General features: G+C 47.8%; 2 protein-coding genes across 2 annotated transcripts in view; both read right to left on the reverse strand.

The window, feature by feature from the left end:
- Prkce (protein kinase C epsilon) overlaps positions 1-9,948 on the reverse strand; it is a 607,312-nt gene extending 597,364 nt beyond the window's left edge. Inside the window, exon 1 of the mRNA XM_045137520.1 lies at positions 9,555-9,948. Coding sequence (XP_044993455.1) covers positions 9,555-9,902 — 348 coding nt within the window. The 5' untranslated portion in view covers positions 9,903-9,948. The remainder of the gene's footprint in view (positions 1-9,554) is intronic.
- Positions 9,949-9,977: 29 nt separating this feature from the next.
- Positions 9,978-11,559, reverse strand: LOC123455764 (formin-like protein 8). Its single transcript, XM_045137282.1, has 4 exons — positions 11,467-11,559; positions 11,354-11,405; positions 10,390-11,163; positions 9,978-10,141 (listed from the first exon to the last, which is right to left on the reverse strand). Exons 1-4 carry the CDS (start codon positions 11,557-11,559, stop codon positions 9,978-9,980), a joined length of 1,083 nt encoding a protein of 360 aa, XP_044993217.1.
- Between the last annotated feature and the right edge of the window lie 14,755 nt (positions 11,560-26,314).

A 26,314-nucleotide genomic window follows, 5' to 3' on the forward strand; every position in this document is an offset into this window, starting at 1 on the left:
CTGCTCTGAGGGCTTCCAGCCCGTGCGAAGCCTCTAGAACTTGTGCTCTGTCCTCTGCCTTAGCAGCTCCTTGCGCTCAGGCTGCCGCCATCTGAAATTTCATTTCTTGGTGTTGCCAGCTGCAAAAGGTCTTGTATTTAACATCGTGATGGGAATTTAAACTTTGCAAATAAGAATAAATAGGTGGGCTGGAGAGATGGCTTAGCGGTTAAGCGCTTGCCTGTGAAGCCTAAGGACCCCGGTTCGAGGCTCGGTTCCCCAGGTCCCACGTTAGCCAGATGCACAAGGGGGCGCACGCGTCTGGAGTTCGTTTGCAGAGGCTGGAAGCCCTGGCGCACCCATTCTCTCTCTCCCTCTATCTGTCTTTCTCTCTGTGTCTGTCGCTCTCAAATAAATAAATAAAATATTTAAAAAAAAAAGAATAAATAGGTGTTTTTTGTTTTTCTTTTTTTTTATTTGTTTATTTGAGAGTGACAGAGAGAGAAGGAGGCAGATAGAGAAAGAGAGAATGGGCGCGCCAGGGCCTCCAGCCACTGCATACGAACTCCAGATGCGTGCGCCCCCTTGTGCTAACGTGGGTCCTGGGGAGTTGAGCCTTGAACCGGGGTCCTTAGGCTTCACAGGCAAGTGCTTAACCGCCAAGCCATCTCTCCAGCCCTTGTTTTTCTTTTTGTTTTTGCTTCTCTCACCACAGCACCTTGTGGGTGAAGCTGGGCACCCAGAGGGTACACAGTTTCTACTTGTACAAACTTCACGCAAAATCTTTGGCATGGTGTGAATTGCCTTGTGGAATTCATATGCCATCCTCTCATCAGGAGAGCCACAGGGCTCTCACCGGGTTTTGTTTTTTTTTTTGTTGTTGTTGTTTTTTAATAAACTAAGCCTTTCCTCCTGCTCCACACTTCTCTCAACTGCACAAGAGGGATTAAGGAATCCACTTAATCTGCTCTTCTCAACTACATGTCACTCTTCCGTGCTCCTCGGTGACAGGAGCTGTGCCCCAACAAGTTCTGCTTGACCAAGGCCCCAGCATGTACCGCTAGGCACAGTAGATGCAGGGGGAATATACATGTGTCCAGCAGCATTCATTCATTCATTCATTCATTCATTCGACAATCTGCAATATGCATCCCTGGCTGGGAGGACAAGGAGATATTTATAGGATTTCCGCTGTTAGAGATAGATAATAGAGATAAATAAGAAAATGTGAATATAGGAGACAGAGATAAGAAAAAAAAAGGGAAAACGGGGCTCGGTGGCGCACGCCTTTAATCCCAGCACTCAGGAGGCAGAGGTAGGAAGATCGCTATGAGTTCGAGGCCACCCTGAGGCTACAGAGTGAATTCCAGGTCAGCCTGGGCTAAAGCAAGTCCCTACCTCGAAAAACCAAAAATAAATAAATAAAGGAAAAAATATGCTCCTTGGAAGGGAGCATATAAAATATGCTGGAAGTAGGTGAGAAGAATATGAACAAAGTATCATATATGAAAATATAAGTACACCCATCATTTTGCATGCTAAATAACAATTAATAAAATTTTAAAATCAATAAAAGTCATAAAATATCCAGGGGAGCTGCGAAATGTGTCGCAAGTCTGTCATCCCAGCACTTGGGAAGATGGGGCAAGAAGGCTGAGAGTTTGTGACTAACCCAAACTACACAGTATGACACTTTAAGCAAAAAAAAAAAAAAAAAAATCAATAGAACAATAAAGTTGCCCTGAAAGAGAGAGACATTTTAAATAAGGCCACCAGAAAAGGCCTTACTGAGAATATAACAACTGAATAACGACTTGAGCCATGACAATATGAAGGGACATTCTAGAAAGATACCAGAGAAAATGTAAGGACCGAGGCAAGTGCTGGGTGAGTGGACCCATGTGCCTGGGCACAGATAAACTAGGTGAAGAGCTCCTCAGGCCAAAGAGCTGGAGGCCTGACTAGGCTTTCCTATAGAAAGGACTTGGGTATTTCCCCTGGGGGACTTTCTGACAAAGTCAGGGCAAAGGGAAACCAATTCGACAACCATTGCAAGACTCTAGGCATGGCCTAACAGTGACTTTGGCCACAGTGATGTCGGCAGAGAACTGGAAAATAGAAACTACTCTGAATGCCGGCTAGCTTAGATAGGGAGAAGAGGGAAGACTAGCTTAGATAGGGAGAAGAGATTGGGTATAAAATATCAAATATATTTATTTTTAGCTTCTCTCTACACACTCAAATGGCGATGATGAGAAGACATAAATTCTAGAATTATAAAAAGTTGGGTATGATTTGAAATTGGGAGTTTAAAGTTAAAGCATTTAAATCTATAAAACTAGATAAGAACAAAAAAGGATAACTCCTAAATAGTCCATTTCAAATTTCTAATATACCTTGATAAACCTTTGTCTACAATGGCCGTAACTTCTAGACTTCCCCAAACAATCTCATATCCAGCAATTCCACTATTTTCAAAGACAATTTGTTAAATGTAACTAAATCCATTTTATTTTTAGACAATGAAAGACTTTTCATGTAAATATATTCTGAAGTCAAGGAGGAAAAAAAAATATATCTTTCACTGGACCATATGTTCATTTTAAGATTCTAGATCCATGAGCACACACATATAACTCTTCAAATATTAGCAAAATTGCTGGAATGCATTATGGCCAGATCTTTTGCTAAGAGCTGCACGTGGCTTCCTTATTTTATTCCCACAACAACCCTAGGAGGTCAGAGTGATCATATTCTCATATAACAAATGAAGAAAAAAGTTTTAGGGGCTTAAGTCAAATGCCCCAAATCACAACCATTGGGGGAATAAGATATCCCATACTGAGGACTCATTGATTCCAGTGACAGGGGACTTCCGAGGGGCTGGGGAACGAAGCTCACTAGGTCAGCTAGATGTCAAAGATTTAAAGCGGGGGATGGAGAACCAGAAGGCACAGATAATGCTTAACTGCCCATGAGTCCCGAGGCTGCCTCAGAATTTTAACGCCAAGGTTCCCAATGCCAGGACTCTGTGTGTGACGTCCCTAAACCAAAAACTAACTCATGTATATGCCAAGGGCAGCATCATTCGATTAGAAGAAGGTAAGTATTATAGGGAAAGAGCCGATATTCACCACATGGTGCTGGATGGACCATTCCCATTCCCTTTATAGCTCATTTCTCTCCCACCTTACTCTGTTTACATGATCTGGAGGGTCTCAGAGGTCTAAGATTTCCTGAAAAGAAAAAAAATGTCTTCGGCTGGAGAGATGGCTTAGCGGTTAAGCGCTTGCCTGTGAAGCCTAAGGACCCTGGTTTGAGGCTCGACTCCCCAGGACCCACGTAAGCCAGATGCACAAGGTGATGCATGCATCTGGAGTTCATTTGCAGTGGCTAGAGACCCTGGTGTGCCCATTCTCTCTCTCTCTCTCTCTTCTCTCTCTCTCTGTCTGTCTGTCTGTCTGCCTCTTTCTCTGTCTGTCGCTCTCAAATAAATAATTAAAAATAAAAAACTTTGAAAAAAATGTCTTGAGATATGAAACACAAGAGAGGCAGATATATATGCCCTTGCTCAACATATATCAATGTGTGGTCAGGCCCCCATCAGGACAGAAGGCCTGTGTGTAAACACAGCTCGTGTCCTAAGGCTTCACCTAGGACATCAGAAATCAGAACAGCTAGGTGCTGGGCCCTGGCAATGGCATTGTCAAACCTCCCCAAGAGTTTTTGCTGAACAAAAGCAGAGTCAGTTGTGCCCTCTCCAATGTTTAGGGGTACAACAGTGACAACTGGATGAAACGTTTTCTTTGAGCAGTTACCAAGGGCCACACGCTGATCCAGCCATGCTGTGTATTAACTCCACCCTACTACAATGACATTAGGCAGGTACTTTTTCCATGACTTGCTTTTTACAGAGGAAAACACCAAAATTCATAAAGGTTAAACAGGTCATTAAAGATCTCAAAAGAAGTAAACTGTAGGCTGGAGAGATGGCTTGGTGGTTAAGGCACTTGCCGGCAATGCCTAAAAACAACCCGGGTTAGAGTCCCCAGTTCCCACATAAAGCCAGATGCACAAAGTGGTGCATGCATCTGGAGTTTGTTTGCAGTGCCTGCAGGCTCTCTCTAGGGCGCCCATTCACATGTTCGATCTCACTTGCTCTCTCTCTCTCTCTCCTTGCAAATAAATAAAATATTTTTAAAAAGAGATAGGGGCTGGAGAGATGGCTTAGCAGTTAAAGTGCTTGCCTGCAAAAGCAAGGAACCTAGGTTTCATATATGGTGGCTGTAGGCCCTGGCACACCCATTCTCTCTCTGCCTGCCTCGGTCTCTCTGCTGCTTCTCTCCCTCTCAACTTAATAAATAATTTTTTTTAATTTTAAAAAAAGAAGTAAATGGGAAAGGCAATACTCAAAGCTCAGTGGTCTAGCTCCAGAGCTAAGTGTGCCCTTGACAGCTCAAAGGAACTGCTTCTCAAAAAATGGCTTTCCAGGCTGGAGAGATGGCTTAGCGGTTAAGCCTTTGCCTGTGAAGCCTAAGGACGTCAGTTTGAGGTTCAATTCCCCAGGACCCACATTAACCAGTTGCACAAGGGGGCGCATGCATCTGGAGTTCATTTGCAGTAGCTGGAGGCCCTGGCACACCCATTTTTTTTCTCTCTCTCTCTCTCTCTCTTTCTGTCTTTCTCACTCTGTCACTCACAAATAAATAAATAAATAATGAACAAAAAAAGTTTAAAAAAATGGCTTTCCATCATTCCTGCTGTATCATGAATGTCCTATGAGACAAAATAAAGTAAGGGAGTGACCTAGACCAAAGATGTCTTCAACATAGTGTAATTGGGCTGGAGAGATGGCCTAGCAGTTAAGGCATTTGCCTGCAAAGCCTAAGGACCCTGGTTCTATTCTCCAGGTCCCACGTAAGCCAGAGGCATAAGGTGGCACATGCGTCTGGAGTTTGTTTGCAGTGGCTAGAGGCCCTGGCGCACCCCATTCTCACTCAGTCTCTATCTCTCTCTCTCCCTCTCTGTCTCTACTAAATAAATACATTAAAATAAACCTTTAAAAGGGCTGGGGAGATGGCTTAGCAGTTAAGCACTTGCCTGTGAAGCCTAAGGATCCCGGTTCAAGGCTCAATTCCCCAGGACCCACGTTAGACAGATGCACAAGGGGGCGCACGCATCTGGAGTTTGTTTGCAGTAGCTGGAGGCCCTAGCACACCTATTCTCATTCTCTCTCTCTCTCTCTCTCTCTCTCTCTCTCTCTCTTTCTCTTTCTCTCTCCTCTCTCCCTCTCTATCTGCCTCTTTCTCTCTATGTCTGTCGCTCTTAAATATAAGTAGATAACAACAACAAAATTTTAAAAAATAAACCTTAAAAAAAGATAGTGTAATAACCAAAGAGGAAAGTGAACTCATGCTATAGATTAGGACAACAAATAAGAAAATTCTCACTGTAAAGGGGCCAGTCTGTTGTCACCTACAAAGCCACCCTCACTCAACACCCTCTCCCTAGCTCATGCACCCATGAGAATACATTCACTCAGCCTCTGCTCCAAGCATGTACCCCAACACTTCTCGCTGACAAGAGTACCCTGATATGTCCTGCTTTAAGAAATACAAAGTTTGGGTTGGAGAGGCAGCTTAGCGCTTCAGGCATTTGCCTGCAAAGTCTAAGGACCCAGTTTCCAGTAAGCCAGGTGCACATGGTGGCATATGCGTCTGCAGTTCACTTGTTGTGGCTAGGCATCCTGGTGTGCTCATTCTCTCTCTTCCCCCCCACCAATAAATATTTTCTAAAAGAAAATATAAAGTTCAATTGTGATATTTCAGACATTTCTATGTAAGCAAGCTTGATCGACTATCTATCTGGAGCGTTCCTCCTATCCAAAATTTCTATTAACGTGTTCTTGGAAATCCCAGGGCAAGCAGTAGTGTTTAATGCATTAATGCATTATGCTTCAAGCAAAACCTTCCCTTCTCTTTGTCATGAACATCTCTACTGAAGCCCCCTTGGCCAATTGCATCTGAAATGCCTTCTCTGTCTGAAGATAAAAAGCGCATCCTGGCCCTTATATCTTCTAGAATCCACCAGATTTGTAAACTTTCTCCTGGTCCAGGCTTTCGAAGCATGGCCTCACATTCTTAGTGATGTCAAAAGGTACTCACAATGAACTTCCTTTCGTTTTATTTCACAGTCAGATTTATTTGCATGTGAACAAAGGAAATTACACCTACAAAATCCAAACCTGGGATTTCACGACAAATGCTGAGGTTTCAGAAAAGACTGGGTGGAAAGTGAAAAATCAATTTAAAAAATATACATATGTATATATATATTAGATAATAGCATAGGCAGTGCTCAGATAAAAGTCTTCAAGTTAGGAAATCCTACTTTGCCTTCACCGCAGAGAATTCAGCCGTGCTTATCCGTTCTGCAGCCCTGACCACAGGCAGTCTCTGCCTTTCTTGGAGGGAATGGGATGGCCTAACCCTCTTGCACACAGCTCTCTGAATATTACCTACCCTTTTATGTCGGTGCATGCCTCCTTCCAGGAATCTTCCTGGACTCTCTACCAGCCTTCCCAGCACACTCTTTTGAACTTTTGATCTACATAGAGTACGACTCAGTTGGAATTTAATTGTTACTTAAATGTCTGTAGGTATCTGTTTAGCATCTTTTTCCAGGGAAATTTAAGCCCCTTGTGAGCAACCAGTAGTCTTGTTTGTTTGTTTTTTGTTTGTTTGTTTGTTTTTAACCTCTAGACCAGCTACAGGGCTAAGCTTCCTTAGTGGGATTTCCACACAAAAGCAGATCTGAGTGGACACATAGGAATTCAGAGCGAAACAGGCTGAGGTCTTCCATAGCACCGACAGAGAAGTGAATGTTTCATATACTGCACACACATCCCTTTACTTCAGGCCAGGGTTTCAGGAACACTTGAGAAATGGAAGTGTCTCTTCAGAAAGGCCTCAACGCAGGAAACTCTACCCAAAGCAATGATGCTGTGGATGCAACTGGAAGATGGGAATGGACCCGGTGTCTTACTCAACCCTTTTAAGAGTCTGTCTCATCTCAAAGACTGGTCACCTGTGCCTGGGGGGGGGGGGGCCATGCTGGGAGAGTGGTCTAAGCATCCCTTACTAGGAGCCACACTGCTCAGAAAGCAGCTATGATCGCTTGATCCATCCTGTGACTTTGTGCATCTCTCTGTCTCGTGCTTTGAATCTCCCTGGTATCCATCATATCTAACTCACACTTGCTATAGGGCAGAAGAGATAATGCTTTTGAAAGCACTTTACGTTATCACAGACAATAAAAAAAAAATGTCAGGGACAATAAACAGCCTGGAAGACCAGGCATGCTGTTTCCCAGTGGGCAAACAGTAAGTAGGCAATAGATGGAGGCCCAACCTCCAAATCACCGGTGCCTGCCGCGTGACCTTGGATACCCAACTTAACCTTCTCTGGGACTCGATGCCCTTGTCCGAACAAACTTCCCAGGGCAGGAAAAGATGTGGTCTAGTACCAAACACAGCACGAACATGACAGCCTTAAAGGACAGTGATTAACCAAGGACTTCTCCTGACACACTTTCCTAGAAGTGCTAATGGAGGTGGGGGGAGGGGATACCTTTATATGCCCTGAGTTTGGATCCTTGTCCTGTGTCACCAGAATTGTTCATATGCGTTCCTTCTGCCCGGCACCTGTTTCACCTGTTTTGTGTATAAACACACACCTACCATTCACCGTCCCTGCTTTCTGTCTGTATGTCCATCCCTGCTCTGCTTACCCTGCAAAAGGCCCTGCGCCTACTTACCATTACAGTCAAAAAGGTTTTGTGGGGCTGGAGAGATGGCTTAGCGGTTAAGGCGTTTGCCTGCAAAGCCAAAGGACCCAGGTTCAATTCCCCAGGACCCACGTAAGCCAGATGCACAAGGTGGTGCATGCATCTGGAGTTTGCAGCAGCTGAAGGCCCTGGCGTGCCCATTCTCTCCCTCTCTCTTATAAATTAAAAACTAAAAAATTTTTTAAAAAAAGTTTTCTTCCCCTTTCTACTCAAAATCGCAGGGGTCTAGCGATGAAGTCTGCTTCTGAAATGAGTTCTCTCTCAGCCTGCCTCCAATAATGCAACGTGGACCAGAGAGAGGATCACAGGACATAGGCAGAGCGGAAACACAGGGCAAGCGAGGGGAGAACATGGGGAAACGAGGTGAGACATGGCACCAGGTTCTTTCAGAGCCCATAAAGCTTTCCCGTGTCATCCAAAGTGGAAGCCACAGATCTCCCGGGGCTGAGTTGGTGTAAGCCTTTGTAACCATGGTTTCCAGCAGGCTGTATCACAGCCAAGAGCATAAAAAAAGATCAGGTCTCTTCCTCTAAAACCCCACGTTCTTGGGAAAAAAAAAAATGTAACATAGTATGTGGAAGGTGTTCATGTGCACCCCCTGACCCCTAGGATATTCATGAGTTTATATATGTATAGTTTTCAGTAGAAAGTGATTCCCCTACAACTCTTCTTGAGGAGGCTTAAATCTCTCTTTCCTTGGAGAGCAAAGCATCTTGGAAATATATTTAGCTACAGCAACACTTGTGGTAGTTGAGAATATGCAACAATTCTGAAATATAGATATTCCTTTCTTAATTTAACACCTCCCCTCCGAGAAGAGAAGGAGGCCCGGGGGGGGGGGGGAACGACAGCAAATAACTGGCTTCTCTGATTGTCCAAATGCTAAGGTTGAATGCATCTGCTTTATAGTACATAGCCAAGGCCTATTTCCAAGTCCCTAATATTTGACAATAGAATCAGTTAACAATTATCTCCATCTCAGACTTAGAAGGAGTGTTTGAACCTACAGTGCCCGGGGAATCAAGAGGATGGAGAAACAACATAACCTTAAGATTCAGAGCAATGTCTTACTATGACCATCAACAACCATTTTCTTTTCTTTCTTTCTTTTTTTTTTTTTTAATGCAACATTCTGAATGAATGGACCAAACAAACTCGACGGAGGTGCCTAGGACTTTCCAGTGTATATCCAGGCGCAGAACATCTTTTTTCTTTTGTATGTCAGCAGATAAGCTAACCGCCCTACCATGATTTGGAAACTAGGAAGCTTCCTGTGGGAGACGAAGGGAAGAAAAAAAAAAAAGCCACTCTTCACTGGGCCACCTTAGACAAAGCCAGAACAGGCAAGAACCCTTCAGTGTGAGTTCCTCCACGTGCCTCTCCAAGGACAGAGGGACCCACCCACACACAGTAACTCAACCAGCACCACGCGCCGACAGAAGGCACCAGATCTTTGGCCAACCTGAGCACCTGTGTCCAGAGGATGTTTCAGCTTGTGAACACTCAGTACCGGGCACGCAGCGGTTCCCTTCTTTCAAATCTCATATTTCTCCCCAGTGAGACAGAGGGAAATGTGTCTCTCCAACATAAATGCGCGCACACACATACAATCCCATCCCGGTAGCCTGAACCCCACGAGCAGGCTGCCAGGCGCTCTCTCTCTCTCTCTCGCTACCCCCCACCGTACCCCCAAAGCCAAGCTCCAGGACGTGGAACGAGGCAGGACTCACCCAGTCCTCGAAGTGACGGCTCCCATTCTGCAACAGCTCCTCGAACTGGATGGTACAGTTGGCCACGAAGTCGTCGTAGCCGATGGGGGCATCGTGGAAGACGGCCAGCTCGATCTTGCGTCCGTTGCACACATCGGTGACGAACTCATCATGCCAGGCCGGGCTGTTGGTCTTTTGCTTGGTGGCCGTCTGGCCGATGCGAGAATCGTCCACGTTGAGGGCGATGTAGGGATCCAGAAGAAAAGTCTGTGGCCGGGGTCCCACCGCATGGCGCAGCGACCAGGCTGTGGGCTTCAAGCTCACGGCCTCGCAGATTTTGATCTTAAGAAGGCCATTGAACACTACCATGGTCGGGGGCAGACAGCGAGGTGGCCGGGGGTGGGGTGGGGTGGGGGTAGGGGGGGTGTGGGAAAAGGCCCGGGGTCACTCCGTCCCGCTCCGAAGGCAGCAATGAAGAACGGACGTCGGCAGCTCAGAGCCACGGGGAATCCAGGGTCCCCCACGTCGCCTCACCCCACTACACCTTGTGGCGTTGCGCCCTGGCGCCGGCGATTCTTGGTGACTGTATGTATTTCCTCGCCGGGCTCCTAACGGAAAACAGGGAGGAGGAGGAGGTGGTGGTGGGAGGGGGGGAGAGCTGGGAGACGTCTGTGTTTGGAGCAAGTCTCTCCCCCCCACCCCGATCACCGAAGGCACCTCCACGACAGAAGACGCGCGCCGGGGGCTCCGCTGCGGAGCGCCGGGGTGGGGGGAACCGCCTCGAGCCGCCGGCCGGCTGGGCTCCTCCGGATCCCGGTGCGCGGAAGCTGCGCCGAAAGCCGGCGCGCTTACCTACCTTTCCGAAACATAATCCCCGGGAAATTTCGCCTCCGAGAGGAGGAGGGGGCGGCGGGACGGGGCGGGGACAAGAGCTGGGGGGTGGAGTGGGGGGGGGGGAAGAGCCGCACAGATTTCAACCCGGATTCTCTTCTTCGCCCACCGCAGCGCCTGCCGGGGACCGCGCAGGGCGTGGGGGTTGGTGGTGGTGGTGGTGGTGGTGGTGGTGGTGGTGGTGACGGTGGTGGAGGAGGACCGAAGGATGTGCAGTCTATCCGGAGGGATGCATGTCGAGAGGAAACGGTCCTCCCTCCGAGCCAAATTTTGCAAAATATAGAGATCGAGAGATATCGATATATATCCAAGAGCCGCACAGTCAGCCTTTCCCCAGCGGCCCCCCTCTGCCCTCTCCGGGCGAAGCAGTAGGTGCGGCGCGCGCCCCAGCCGGAGATGGCGAGGAACCGGGAAGCCCAGAGTCTCACATCCGCGCGGGCTTGGAGAGTCCCGGGGGGTGGGGGGGCCGACGCTCGGGTTTCCAGGCGCAGGCCGGCACCGGGGTGGTGCACAGCGAGGCGGCGGTGGCGGTGGCGGTGGTGGAGGCGACCGGGCCGGGGACTGCGACTCTTTCCGTCGCCCCACCTCCCCAAAGCGCCGGCGCCCGCCTGCCCGCCCGCCGGCCGCGCTCCCGGCGTCCCCGCTCCCGCTTGCCGCGCGCTCCTCGGCCGCCCACCAGCCCGCTCTGCCCGCGCTCTGCTTTCCCTTCGGTCGGCGTGCGAGCGAGTCTTCCCTCCTTCTAATGCAGGAAATGCGCAAAAGACGTCAGAGTGTGAGTGTGTGTGTGTGTGTGTGTGTGTGTGTGTGTGTGTGTGTGCACGCGCGCGCGCGCGCGCGCCACTGTTTGGGAAAATAGAAAGTTTTGCCGGTTGGGGGAGCAATACGGGGGGGAAAAGAAAAGTGAACCGAGCCGAGGAGAAAAACACGGCCGTGAGCGGCGGGGCTGGACCCGTCCCGGGCGACGACGGCGGTGGTGGTGACCTGGGGTGGGGGAGGGGGAGGGGTGGAGAGAAGCGAGCCACGACTTGGCGCCCCGCGGCACCGGGGAGGTGGTAAGGGTGGTGTGGGTGCCAGCGCGGTCGGCGACCCCCAGGTCCTCCGGGGATCCGTTCCCCGCGATCGGTGGGCCATGCATGCCTTGCAGACTCTTGCAAGTCCGCACCCGGCTTTTAGGGCGAGGGATTTGGAGAAGTGGCCGGCGATGGTTTTTTTTGGGGGGGGTGTAAGGAAGGAGGGATTGGTCGCCCGGTTCCAGATGACGCGGGACCCTCTCCAACTCGGGTCCCTTGGCTCCGCGACGTTGCCGGCCTGTGTGTCCCGTGACGCTCTGCTCCGCCGCGGTGGAGGAATGGGGTGAGGGGGGTGTGGGGGGGCCCCCACCGGGACTGTCCAGCAAAACTCGCTGTGGTGTGTGTGTGTGTGTGTAAGCATGATTATTTCTCTATTCCCCTTCTTTGGGGACCATCTCGCCTTTGTTGGGATCTGTCCTGGACTTGTCTGGCTGCGAGAACTGGGTGACAAGTGGGAGTCTTGGCTAGATCCCGGGGAGGGGGGGTCCCCTCTCTCCTGCTGTGTGTATGGGTGTGTTTATGTTTTGCAAAGCGACTCTTCCTGCGTGTGTGTGTGTGTGCGCAGGACCCCCGTCTGTGCCGCTTAGGGTAAGGGGGAGAGAGAGAGAGAGACCCTCTGATCCGCGCGCTCAGCGCGGGCGTCCGGACCGCGGAGAAGCGGGGTGCGCCCTTCTTTGGTGGGGGGAAGCCAACGGCGGTGCCCATGCTAATTTTCTTCCGTAACCTTTAAACTCTCGCTGGAAGCCGCGGCGGCGGCTGGTCACGTGAGGCGAGCCCTGGGCTGCTGGGGGAAGAATGTCCTCCGCCCCGGAGCCGGGACGGGGGCGGGGGAAAGGCGGCGGGGCTTGGAGGCGGCCCTGCGCCCCGCCTAGGAGACAGCGAACCCCGGGACGAGCCGGTGTGCAGAGCCCAGGCCCCGGGGCGCAGCGCGGCTTGCCACTGCCCCGTCCCTAGACCGCGCAGGAAGGGATCGATCCAGCAGCTGGGGGCTGTGTGCTTGGGGGGAAAAAAAGAAAAAGAAAGAAAAAGAAAAAAAAAAAATACCTCCTCCCTCTGCCTCAGCGACATGCCAAGTCAAATTGGAGAGTTCCTCCTCCTCCTCCTCTTCCTCCTACGGATCGTGGTCAGCTGAGTGTTATCTGGCCAGTCTGGTTAGTGGAGGACAAAATTTCAAACTCGCATCCCGCTCAGCTCCCTTCTTCCGCCGAAGAAGGTTATCTTTTTTTTCCCCTGTGGCGTAAAGGCAAGGAAGGAGCCGGTCCGCTGGCGACCACAGCACACAGGTTTGGGGGTGTAGGGAAGAAATGATCCACAGATCCCAGGCCTTTGAGGAGCTCTCTAATATCCCTCGGAGCCGGCCCTGTTTTCATGGGACAGCGTAGCATGCAATGGTGCTGAAAATGCAGCCTTGCAGACCACTGAGGTCTGGATCAGTCACGTGGAAAAAGTTTGGATTTAAACGTGCCTTACAAGGCTACTCCAGTAGCTGGAGGTGTGATTTTTCTTTTTTTTAATGAGTTTGAGAATGTACTAATAAGGAATATCACTGTGGCTTGTCATTTCTTTGATCTTTGGCATTTTTTCCTCCGTCTTCTCAATTTCACCATTCTCATCTTTTTTTAAAGATTTATTTTTTATTTATTTACTTACTTGACAGAGAAAGAGGAGGAGAGAGAGAGAAAGAGAATGGATGCGTCAGGGCCTCCAGGCACTGCAAACTCCAGACACATGTGCCACCTTGTGCATCTGGTTTACATGGGTCCTGGGGAATCAAACGTGGGTCCTTTGGCTTTGCAGGCAGATGTCTTAACCCCTAGGCCATCTCTCCAGCCCTATTCTAATATTGGTTTTAAAACCTTTAGGGACATGTAATGTCAAAGGAAGGTAATGGTCAATAGGGCTTTATCTTCAGAAAATGTATTTGTAAAGCAGGGCTGGCAGAAGGGATGGAAAAGATATCTTCCTAAGTTTAAAAAGTGAAAAGAAAAAAAAAAAAAAACCCTCACCACTCTGGGTTGGAGAGATTAGTGGTTAAGGCACTTGCCTAAAATGCCTAGGGACTCAGGTCCAATTCCCAGGACCCACATAAAGCCAGATGAGCTAGGAGACACATGTGACTGGAGTTCTTTTGCAGTGGCTAGAGACCCTGGCACACCCATCCCCCTCTCTTTCTGATAAACGAATAAGCACAAAATATATTAAAAGTACATTGCCGGGTATTGGTGGCGCAGGCCTTTAATCCCAGCACTCTGGAGGCAGAGGTAGATGGATTGCTGAGTTTGAGGCCACTTTGAGACTACATAGTGACTTCCACGTCAGTCTGGGCTATAGATTAAGACCCTCTCTCAAAAAAAAAAAAAAAAAAAAAAATTTCCCAATACTATTCATTGCTTTCCATCTTGGCTGAAGTTAAAGGAAAACAGCACCTGCTGGTTCAGAGATGCATTTAGTGGGTGATCAGACTGCAGTTCTCCTGGGCAACCAATGCCTGTCTTCTTTTTATTACAGGTCTTTGGCCCGTAGCCAAATAAAAATGCATGTTTTGTATTGGATGTGTTTGCTTTAAAAAAAGGAGATGGTACATTCTGTGTGCCCAGGCTGCTAGCTTCCTGCTCTTATTTTATCCTTATTTCTAAATAAATCGCTGCCTCCCACTCTCAAACTTGGCCAAGTGAAAACGTGGATTCCCTGGGGTGTCATGGGTCTGGAAGTCATGACCTTGCTTAAGGGAAAACTCTGAAATCTACCTGGAGGGTAGGCGGGTCTAAAATAACTCCCTGCTTCAGATTTCATGTGAAAATATAAATAAGCCCTTGCAGGGGAGGGCTTAGAATATAAAATTCCAACTGACGGTCGCGGCCTGCTCCATCCTTCTCTTGGCCTCTGTATGTCACGCTAGAGGACTTGAAGGTAATCGGTGTATACATTGAGTAAAATGCCCTTGTATTCCAACAGTGACCTAATTACTTCATGATCTTTAAGAGAAGGCAGAGAAGAAGAAAAAGGGTGTAAGAATATCACAACGATAATCAAGATGGAAGCCAGCTGGCTGGCTTGCTTTCTTTCCCCTCTTTCTTTCTTTCCTTCTTTCTTTCTTTCTTTCTTTCTTTCTTCTTCTTTCTTTCTTTCTTTCTCTCTCTCTCTCTCTCTCTCTCTCTCTCTCTAATGATGGCTCATGAGAAAGGGACTGACAGAACAGCAAGCCCGCCCAGGGCTAATGTGAGCTGTGTTGCAACAGTTCCAGGAATGGAAGCAGCATCCTCTTGCCCCTGGGGAGCTCAGGAAGGCATCACTGGAAGGTCCTTTGAGCCAGCGAGCCTTTGGCCACAAAAAGAAAAGAGAAAGGGCTGGAGAGATGATGGCTTAGCAGTTAAGCGCTTGCCTGTGAAGCCTAAGGACCCGGGTTCGAGGCTCCATTCCCCAGGACCCACGTTAGCCAGATGTGCAAGGGGGCGCACACACCTGGAGTTCGTTTGCAGTGGCTGGAGGCCCTGGAGTGCCGTTCTCTCCCTCTCTCTCTCTCTCTCCCCCCCTCTTTCTCTGTCTGTCGTTCTCAAATAAATAAATAAAAATGAATAAAATATTTAAAAAGAAAAGAGAAAAGCACTGGAGGCAGAGACGGTGAGACAGACAGAGAAGACCATGGCTGTGCAGGATGAGTGAAGGACCAGGCTTGCCTGGCTTGTGGCAAGAGGTAGCGGGAGGTGGGGCACGCAAGAGCCCAGTAGTTACTGTCTAGGGCCTGCAGCTGGGTTTGAGGTGACTCCTGAACATTGCCGTGGGCAAGAGGATACTAAAATAAATACTTTTTTAAAAAGATAGTTTCAGAGCCAGGGAGATGACTTACAGGTCTGCACTTGCCTGTGAAGCCTAAGGACCCAGGTTCAATTCCCCAGTACCCGTGTAAGCCAGATGCATAGGGTGGCGCATGCATCTGGAGTTCATTGGCAGTGGCTAGAGGCCCTGATGTTTTTTTTCTCTCTCTCTCCATGTGCGTGTCTGTGTGTGTGTGTGTGTATACCTATTTCAAATAAATAAATAGTAAAATATTCTTTAAAATTATTTATGAATGTGCACGGATGGGTGTGCCAGGGTCTCTTCATGTTTGATTTGATTTTTTTTGTTGCTGTTTTTCCAGGTAGGGTTTCGCTCTGGCCCAGGCTGACCTGGAGTTCACTATGGAGTCTCAGGGTGTCCTCAAACTCACGGCGATCCTCCTACCTCTGCCTCCCGAGTGTTGGGATTAAAGGCGTGTGCCTCCACGCCCAGCTCTCTTCATATTTTATGTGGGGAATAGATTCCCCAGCCAGCAAGCTTTGCAAGCAAGCACCTTTAACCACTGAGCTATCGCCCTGCCCAAATTAATAAATTTTGATTATTATTTTATTTTTGGGAAAGAGAATGAGGCAGAGAAAGAGAAAATGGGTGTGCCAGGGCCTTTCATCCACTGTGAACCAACTCCAGATGCGTTTATGTGTGACATTTTGCACTTGTGTCACTGTGTGTCTGGTTATGTGGGACCTGGAGATTCGAACATGCATTCTTAGGCTTCGCAGGCAGGCACTTTAACCACTAAGCCGTCTCTCCAACCCCAAATTAATTCATTTTTAAAAATAATTTTAATGCTAGGGATACAGCCAGGTGGCAGATCACTTACTTGGCATATGCAAGACCCCTGGGTTCTGTCCCTAGCACTGAGAAACTGTTGTACCAGATGGATATTTTTCTCTTTGACTTTTCCCTAGCAAACTTACCACAGAACCTGGTGCCAGAGAGGTTCTCGACTATAGATGGTTTACACTCCAATCAAGAGTAAAGCCTTGGGGCTGGAGAGATGGCCTAGCAGTTAAGGCGCTTGCCTGCAAAGCCTAAGGACCCAGGTTTCATTCCTCAGGTCCCAGCCAAGAACACATGGTGGTACATGCGTCTGGAGTTTGTTTGCAGTGGCTGGAGACCCTGGTGTGCCCGTTCTCTCTCTCTCCCTCTCTCTCTCTCTCTCTCTCTCTCTCTCTCTCTCTTCTTGTCTCTGTCTCTTAAAAAAAAAGTGATTGATATTGTATATATGTAAGTACAATGATTGAGATGGGGAGGTAATATGATGGAGAATGGAATTTCAAAGGGGAAAGTGTCAGGGGGGGAGGGAGGGAATTACCATGGGATATTTTTTATAATCATGGAAAATGTTAATAAAAATTACAAAAAAAAGTGAAGCCTTTGTGAGTATTGTTTGGACCCACTAACAGCAGCAGGAAGTGGGGGCAAGAACCTTCGAGAAGCATGTTAACATTTATGCCCCTGCTTCAGGGCCAGGTGTTGCCATTTTTAGACTATTAATGGACGTCTACCGAGGGTCGGCCTGGCCAGGGTCTGTCATCCATCTATCCATCCCCTAACGTGCTCCGCTGAACAAAACTCAGCCACCTGCCCCTGGGGATGCCATGTGTGCCAGTGCAAGGACAAAAACCTTTCCCAGTGCGGCCAGCCCTGACCCAGTCCCTTCTCACTCTGCCCGGGGTTCACTGCTGGCTTGTAGGTAGCCTGCCGGCTGCTTCTCTTGGCCCCATCTCTATTCTGGACTCTGTTGCCCGACTCAGAGGGAATGCTTTACTTACTTACGCATTCAAGGAGATACAGGGATCTGAGGTCACTCCATAGAGATTAATGATGGGCCAGGCATGGTGGTGTACACCTTACATCGCCCCACTCGGGGAGCTGAGGTAGGAAGGTAAATGTGAATTCCAGGGGCTGCAGAGTGAGTTCTGGGTCAGCCTGGGCTAGAGTGAGACCCTACATTGAAAAAAAAAATTTTTTTTTAAGAAGAAGAAGAAAGATGGGTGCAGGGACAGGATGCCCTGGCACCCTGCTTCCTTGGTTCCCTTGGAATGTGAGCCCCACCCTGTAGGGCACAGTATAAAAAAAAAATCACATCCTGAACAGCCTCTCCTTGCTTGCCTGTTGTACTGTGTCTTGGAATCTTTAAACACTTTACATCAGCCCAAGGGTTTTACTAAGTACGATGTACAAGATTCAGAGATAGAGGGCTGGGGATGTTACTCACTTCTAGAGTGCTTACCTTGCATGTATGGGGCCCTGGGTTCAATCCTTAGTACATGTGTGTGTACGTGTGTCCATGTGCACATACATGCACACGCGCACACACAACTATTCTGCTGCAGGTATCTTAGGGAGAACAAATAACTACTGACTGACTCCTGCTCTATCCAGGGAGAAAAACAGATCATTCATTCCATGGCTGAGTAGTCGGGATGGATCCTCCGTTGGTTTGGATTGGCTCAGATGTGCTTTTGTAACAAGCAGTCCCCAGACTCCCAAGATATTCAAATAATACACCTGGAAGGACAGCAGCTCTGCTCCATCCCCGGCATCACTCGCTCCCGTTGTGCAGGCTGTCTGAAAATTCACATCCAGAGGGCTGGAGAGATGGCTTACTGGTTAAACGCTTGCCTGTAAAGCCTAAGGACCATGGTTCTAGGGTCGATTCCCCAAGACCCATGTTAGCTAGACGCACAAGGGGGCGCATGCGTCTGGAGTTCGTTTGCAGTGGCTGGAGGGGCCCTGGTGCACCCATTCTCTCTCTCTCTCTCTCTCTCTCTCTCTCTCTCTTTCTGTGTCGCTCTCAAATAAATAAATAAAAGTGACCAAAAAAAATTCACCTCCAGAATATGGCTAATCATAGGCACAGGGCCTTCAGCAGGCAACAGTCCTGGACAAGGGCTAAATCTCACTGTCCACTAGCTGTTAGCTAGAACCAGTCACGTGACCTCCTCCTTCCTTCTCCTCCCCCCCCCCCAAGAGAGTCAATAGTTGTACCATCTGCACAGGGAAGGCCCTGGGGTATCGGGTCAGCTGCCCTGGGTTCCGCTATAGACAGGAGTCTCACATAACTGGTGCAGAGCATCGAGCCAAGGGGGCACACAGCAAATAAGGGATAACTGGCTCCGTGAGAAAGTGCCAGAAGACAGACCAAAGTCCCTGCAATGACCACAGCAAGGCTGGGACTGTTTGGCCCTCCATGGTGACATGGGGAATGGTACCCCCTGAGTTCATTCCCCCACTCCCCTTCATATACCATCCTACAGGACACGCAGGCCCAGGAAGCCACGTGAAAACCAAGACAGCGCAAGACGCACCTGGACACCACAGAGCTGGGAAACCCTGACTGGGGCTCTCCGCAGGATTGAGGGAGCACTTCTCTCTATTCGTCATGGTTATGAAACAAGGAGCCTGACCCTCAAAGAACTTAACTGACTAGCCACACACACAAAAAAATCATTAACTAGAGGATTAGCCCCAAGTCTTACAACACCTAAACTTAGTGCTTTTTTTTTTTTAATTTTTATTTATTTATTTATTTGAGAGCGACAGGCACAGAGAGAAAGACAGATAGAGGGAGAGAGAGAGAATGGGCGCGCCAGGGCCTCCAGCCTCTGCAAACAAACTCCAGACGCGTGCGCCCCCTTGTGCATCTGGCTAACGTGGGACCTGGGGAACCGAGCCTCGAACCGGGGTCCTTAGGCTTCACAGGCAAGCGCTTAACCACTAAGCCATCTCTCCAGCCCCTTTTTTTTTTTTTTTGAGGTAGGGTCTCACTCTAGTCCAGGCTGACCTGGAATTCACTCTGTAGTCTCAGGGTGGCCTCGAACTCATGGCGATCCTCCTACCTCTGCCTCTCCCGAGAGTTGGGATTAAAAGGCTTGTGCCACCACGCCCTGTGAAACTCACTGCTTTTTTTTCTTTTTTCTTTGTGAGTTTTTTTTTTTTTTTTTTTTTTGTCATCCTAGAACGTATGCAGCACTGTTTAAGGATGATAATGTCCATTACATTTCAATTCCTTGGTGACAACATTTCTGTAAACCCAAGGCCTGGATTTGTCTTTATTGGTTCAAAGTTAAACTGGCTTTCTACCAGTATCGTAAAGTGAATGATACACACTATAATAATGAGACAAGTCTCCAGGGACAATGGCATCGTGGAGTTAACTTATTTGTGTGACAATATTTTGTTTCTTTGTTTTGTTTGTTTTTCGAGGTAGGGTCTCACTCTAGTCCAGGCTGACCTGGGATTCACTCTGTTAGTCTCAGGGTGGCCTCGAACTCAAGGCGATCCTCCTACGTCTGCCTCCCAAGTGCTGGGAATTAAAGGCGTGCACCACCACGCCCAGCTGGGTGACAATATTTTTAAAAATAAAACCATATCACATGTATTAATGCATTTTCAGCATAATCTTAACAACTTCTTCTACAAGCTGCCTTGTGGATATTTTATCAATTAACCATGGGTGACTGTACCATCTTCAAGGCACCAGATCTCATCTGATCTCAGAAGCTAAGCAGGATAAGAACTTGGATGGGAGACCGGCTAACCTTGTTTATTCAGGTGAAGAGGTCCTATGTGACACCCGAGACATTCGGCCAATCCATTGTGCCTTAAATATAGAAATTTTCTAAAAGTTTTTTTTTTTTAATTTTATTTGGAAGCCCACCCTGACACGTCTGTATACTCCTAAATATCTTGGACATAACTATAATAATGATCCTCCCAGGACAGGGAGACTGGCAAGTTTTCTTTTAAGTTGTTTTGGTGAGAGTCAAAAGCACCTCTTCTGCTCTAGGAACTTTGTGCTCTCTAGACATTTGGAAGAAGGGTCACAAATGGTTTTCTTGACTGTTCTTGCTTAGTTTGCCCGGGGGAGTCCCATGCTAGGGTCTCAGGGCCACACCTCTAGCCAGCAGCAGACCGGCTTCGCAGGCCGACAGCACCCTCTGGTGGCCACAGGCGCGCGGGGCCCAGTCGCTGCCAGGCCTCCATCCTTCTAGGCTCCCTATGGGCTGGTTTTTGTTTGTTTGTTTGTTTGTTTTTGTTTTAATGAGTAGGACATCGGTGTCTCCTTCTGCCCCTCTTCTACCTGGTTTTCCTTTTCTATTTTTGGTTTGTTTGTCTGTTTGTGTTTTCAAGGTAAGATCTCGCTCTAGCCCAGGAATTCACTATGTAGTCTCAGGCTGGCATTGAACCCACAGTGATCCTCCTAGATCAACCTCCCGGATGGCTGGAATTAAAGGCGTGTGTTACCACGCCCGGCTTCTATAGGTTGTTTTGACCCTTTTTCGAGGTTTGTTCTGGCTCCTCTGCCACTGTAGCCCTGGGCTTATCCAGGCCACTAAACTGAGAAGCAAAAAAAAAAAAAAGAGTTGGGGACTTAGCAGAAGAGGTCATGGGTGAGGGGAGGGGGCTTGATCTGTAGGCAAACAAGAGTCCCTCTGTTCATAGCTCATCTGGACTGGAGGATTCTGGAAGGCGCAGTTAAGTCGGGAGCTAGGAAAAGAGGCAGGTGCAAGAAAGCCAGAGGCCCTGGAGAATACTGGACCTGGCCCCTCTCACGTTTAGAGAACTGTAGCCAGCCTTAAGGAGAAGGAACAAGGGAGTGACATGGGCCATCTGGATTAGCATAGAGGGTCAGACTATAGCATGGTGGATGCTGGGCGTGGTGGCGCACGCCTTAAATCCCAGCAGAGACAGAGGCAGGAGGATCACCGTGAGTTCCAGGCCAGCCTGAGACTGTGTAGTGAATTGCAGGTCAGCCTGAAGGGGTGGGGGAAAATATAGCATAGCAGATGGGGAATCATTTCTCTACCCAATTCCAGCCTCTGGAACTTGTCTTTCTCCTCATGCAGAGATGTTAATACTATATAGATTGGTTGTTAATACTATATAGATTAATATTGGTTGTTAATACTATATAGATTGGATGAGTGAACTAGCATGTCTACTGAACCGCCCTGCACTTGGTAAGGAGTTACTAAGATAACTGTGCAAGAGGAAAGGATAGAAAAATCAAGAAGCCAGACATGATGGTGCACCCCCAAAATACCGGCACACTGAAGGCAGAGGTAGGAGGATCACTGTGAGGTCAGGGCCACCCTGAGACTACATAGTGAATTCCAAGTCAGCCTGGGCTACAGTGAAACCCTACCTCGAAGCTCTCCATTCCCCCCCAAAAAGAAAGAAAAGTCGAGAAGACCACAGAGCATGAGGCCACTAGCTTTATCCACATGTCCATACCAATAAATAAGTAGAACACAAATGCCGGATGTTGCTGAGTGGAAGTATTATGAAGTCTTTTCTTTTCCACAATAAGGCTTCTTAAAATGAAGAGTTCTGTTCTTTTTACTGTAATAAAGCAACAGACAATCTATTTGACAGGTAAATCTATGCTAGACCCAGAAAAACAGAGATGAAGGGGGTCATGATCCAAGTGATCAAAAAGCCAAAACTGGAAGTTAAGAGTTCTGAGGGCCTCCAGGCTTAGACGTGTCTGCACTTTTCTCTAGACTGGAGGTCATCTCCTGAAGCTGACAGGGGTTGGGTGTGATCATTCATGTGACTGTCATCTTGACAGGACCCAGAATCACTCATGAGGGATTATCTAGTGCAAGTGAGCCTCTGGGCCTGCATTTAAGGGATTATCTGGATTAGGATGAGGTAGGAAGACCCACCTTAACTGTGGACAGCACCATTCCATGGGCTGCAGTCTTGGACTGTATAACAAGGGGAGATCTGGGTTAGAGAAATGGCTTAGTGGTTAAGGCATTTGCCTACAAAGCCAAAGGATCTGGGTTTGATTCCCCAGGACCAACATAAGCCAGATGTACAATGGGGCACACGCATCTGGAGTTCATTTGCAGCGGCTGAAGGCCCTGGCATGCCCTTTCTCTCTCTCTCTTTCTTTCCCTGCCTATTTCTCTCTCTCTCTCTCTCAAATAAAGAAAAATTTTAAAAACATTTTAAGGGGACCTCTGCTGAGCACCAACATTCATCACTCTCTGCTTCTTGAGTGGGGAATGACTGTTACTTGCCACCATGGCTTCTCCACAATGATGGACTGTAACCTGAAACTCTAAACCAAAATAAACTCTTCCTTTAATTAGTTTTTGTGAGGCCTTTTGTACCAGCATTGAGAAAGGTAACTAAAAACAATCCAAAAATTCATTTGGAATCACAAAAAACCTCGAATATCTAAAATAATACTGAGCAACAAAAATAAGGCTGGTGGTATCACCATACCTGATTTTAACCTATACTACAGAGCCACAGTAACAAAAACAGCATGGTACTGGCACAAAAACAGACATGTAGATCAGTGGAACAGAATAGAGGACCCAGATGTAAGCCCAAGTAGCTATAGCCACCTGATATTCGATAAAAATGCCAAAAATACTCATTGGAGAAAAGACAGCCTCTTCAGCAAATGGTGTTGGGAAAACTGGATATATATCTGTAGAAGGATGAAAATAGATTCTTCTCTCTCGCCATGCACAAGAATTAAGTCCAAATGGATTAAAGACCTTAACATCAGACCTGAAACTCTGAAACTGCTAGAGAAAGGTAACTAAGACAGGGAAGCTTTGAGAAATGGCCAGAGAGCAGCCCCCCCTGGCCCAGATAGGAAGTATGACAGGTCAGAACTGCTTCGAGGTTGTTTCTCTACTACTACAACATGAGGAAGCTACCATCTGGGCAATGACCGGCCCTCTCACCACCAGATCATATAGGAGGGAGGGAAGGGAAGGGTAGGTGAGTGCCAGTCACTGACTTGTGCCATCAGTTGTCATGACAACAGGTCCCTTCAGCTTTGGCTACAACCTGACTCTGAGTCAATGATTCTCAGGGACTGGTCTATGTTGGTCACCTTACTTTTCTTCAGCCTCTTACCCTCTTGCATGTTTTTTCCCTCATCAGTAAGTCTGACCTACCTTTTATTTCCTCTACATCTTAAATTAGATTTTAAGGTAGCATAAATAATAGTGGGTTTCACTGTGGCATGCTCGTGAACATATCATATTTTCTTCTTAATCATCCCTCTCCCCCACTGCTGGCATTCGCTAACACTGTCCCTTTCTTTCTTTCCTTCTTTCTTTCTTTCTTTCTTTCTTTCTTTCTTTCTTTCTTTCTTTCTTTCTTTTTGGTTTATTTTTATTTACTTATTTGAGAGCAACAGACAGAGAAAGAGGCAGAGAGAGAGAGAATGGGCGCGCCAGGGCTTCCAGCCACTGCAGAGGAATTCCAGATGCATGCGCCCCCTTGTGCATCTGGCTAACGTGGGACCTGGGGAACCGAGCCTCGAACCGGGGTCCTTAGGCTTCACAGGCAAGCGCTTAACCACTAAGCCATCTCTCCAGCCCACTGTCCCTTTCTTGATGCCCCCCTTGCTGCCAGTCATCCTCCCTTCTTTCATGTCACAGGTTTACCCTCTCAATTACCCCTACTCGCCCCTGCTTTAAGATATTATTTAAAAAAAAAAAGTATTCATTAGAGACAGAGAGTGCGAGAGAGAATGGGCACACAAGAGCCTCCAACCCCTGAAAATGAACTTCAGACACATGTCCCACCTTGTGCATCTGGCTTACGTGGGACCTGGAGAATCAAACCTGGGTCCCTAAGCTTCACAGGCAAGTGCCTTAACCACTAAGTCAACTCTCCAGCCCAAGATGTGAAGTTTTTTCTTTGTAGACAGGATCCCATTCTATAGCCTTGGTTGGCCTGGAACTCACTATGTAGCCCAGGTTGGCCTCCACCTCCCAAGTACTGAGATTATAGATGTGCCCTGCTGTGTCTGGCTTTTTGTCTGCCTTTTAATCCTTCCTCATCTCACATTTCTCTTGCACTACCATTCAATCTTCCCTCTTCCTCTTCGGGCTTATTAGGTATTCTTTAATTTCACTGTCTCAGTGTTTGCATTTTACCCTCTTCTTCCTCACCTCACGCCTGGGCTCGCTGGAGGGCCTTTCAGTTCCACCCCATTCTATCCTGATTGGAAGTCTCCGCCCGCGTTACCCATGCTTGGTAGCCAGTGATCCAGGGCGCTCTCCCTCCTTGGAATTCTCTCTCCCTGACTTCCATGGCATCTTAGCTCTTCATACTTTCTTCTTCCCTCCTTGGAGTCTCCTTAGTTTCTCTGTGTTCTCGTCTCCTGCTCCTCTCTTACTTAGATGTACCATTTGGTAGTTACGCCGCTGAATGGTGAGGCAACAATGCAAAAACCGTCTTGAAATCAAGCGAAACACCATAAGGTACTACAAATTTGTAAAGGAGACATAAACCCCCTTGGCCTCGGGAGCAAAGAAAGGCCCTCTAAGCAAAGAAGAGGGAGAAAATGGACCAGGGGTCCCAGTGAAGGAACTTCCATTACCCGCACAGGGAATAGAAAATGAGAGGTAAGCTTATATATGCATATATAAGTTGATACGTATATGCTCACACCTGTGTGTTTGTAAGTCATGAAACTAGAAAGAAAATCATGAGAAGAGAGGAAGAGATGTTAAGAGAGGTGGGAGATAGAAAGGGTTACGGAATACGTAGGTAGGAAAGCAGAAAGGGGGACAAGCTTAGGGAAGAAAGGAAACTGGAGGAAGAGGGCCATGAAGGAGGGCAATGGGAGAGAACAAATGGGAACAAAATATAATAACACATGTATGAAGAGCTCATTAAAAATAAAAAAAGGGGGGCTGGAGAGATGGCTTAGTGGTTAAGCGCTTGCCTGTGAAGCCTAAGGACCCTGGTTCGAGGCTCGATTCCCCAGGACCTACGTTAGCCAGATGCACAAGAGAGTGTACATGTCTGGAGTTTGTTTGCAGTGGCTGGAGGCCCTGGTGCACCCATTCTCTCTCTCTCTCTTTTTCTCTCTCTCTCTCTCTCTGCCTCTTTATTTCTCTGTCTGTTGCGTTCAAATAAATAAGTAAAATAAATTTTAAAAAATTTTTTAAAAGACATGACTTTGCCAAGTGTGGTGGCGCACGCCTTTAACCCCAGCACTCGGGAGGCAGAGGTAGGAGGATTGCTGTGAGTTCAAGGCCAGCCTAAGACTACATAGTGAATTCCAGGTCAACCTGGGCTAAAGTGAGACCTTACCTCAAAATAAAAATAAAAAAATAAACATTACTTTGAGCCAGGCACGGTGGCACATGCCTTTAATCCCAGCACTTGGGATGCAGAGGTAGGAGGATTGCCATGATTTCAAGGCCACCCTGAGACTACAGAGTGAATTCCAGGTCAGCCTGAGCTACAGAGAGACCCTACCTCAAAAAAAAAAAAATTACTTTGTATGATAATCTTAAAAGTTAATTAAAAGAAAAAGATTTAACTCAGTGATGATTAAGCATCTCTTTGGGGCCAACACTTTGCTAGACAGGATAATAAATCAATAAATAAAGCAGAAGAAAGTCTAAATCCTTAATTTAAAGTTTAGTTAATATTCCTATGAATTAGCAGCATGAGGCAGAACCATAGACGGTAGGAAAGAGGGAGAGATCAACCTGGGCTTCAGGGCAGGGCCAGGGCTCATGGGCTGACATACTGTGTGAGTTAGGATAGACTGGCTATTCTCCCACACTGTATTGTTGACGTCTCTGTGACCACAACGCCTGAGAGACCAACGTAAGGGAAGAAGGATTATATTGGCTCATGGTCTCAGAGGTTTCCATCCATGTTTGCTTGGCTCCGTGCGTCGGAGAGAACATTGCGGTGGCAGAAGCATGTGGTAGAGAACAGCTGTTCACTTCGTGGCTGACAAGAAGGATGCAGAGAGAAAGGAAGGGAACAGGAACCAAATACAAGCTTCAAACGCAAGTTCCCATAGACCTATTCCTCCGACTGCACCCCAGCTACTGAACTCAGGGTGTCTGCGGAGGGCCGACCAACCTCTCCTCTGCTGCTGCCTATTAAACTTCCAAAGTGACCCCAGCTCTAATGCAAGTGTGATAGGCTTGGAGCTTTGCCTAACGGTTCCTAGGGGAAGAGTCCACT

This window comes from Jaculus jaculus, chromosome 18 (genome assembly GCF_020740685.1).
Source record: "Jaculus jaculus isolate mJacJac1 chromosome 18, mJacJac1.mat.Y.cur, whole genome shotgun sequence".
NCBI lineage: Eukaryota > Metazoa > Chordata > Mammalia > Rodentia > Dipodidae > Jaculus > Jaculus jaculus.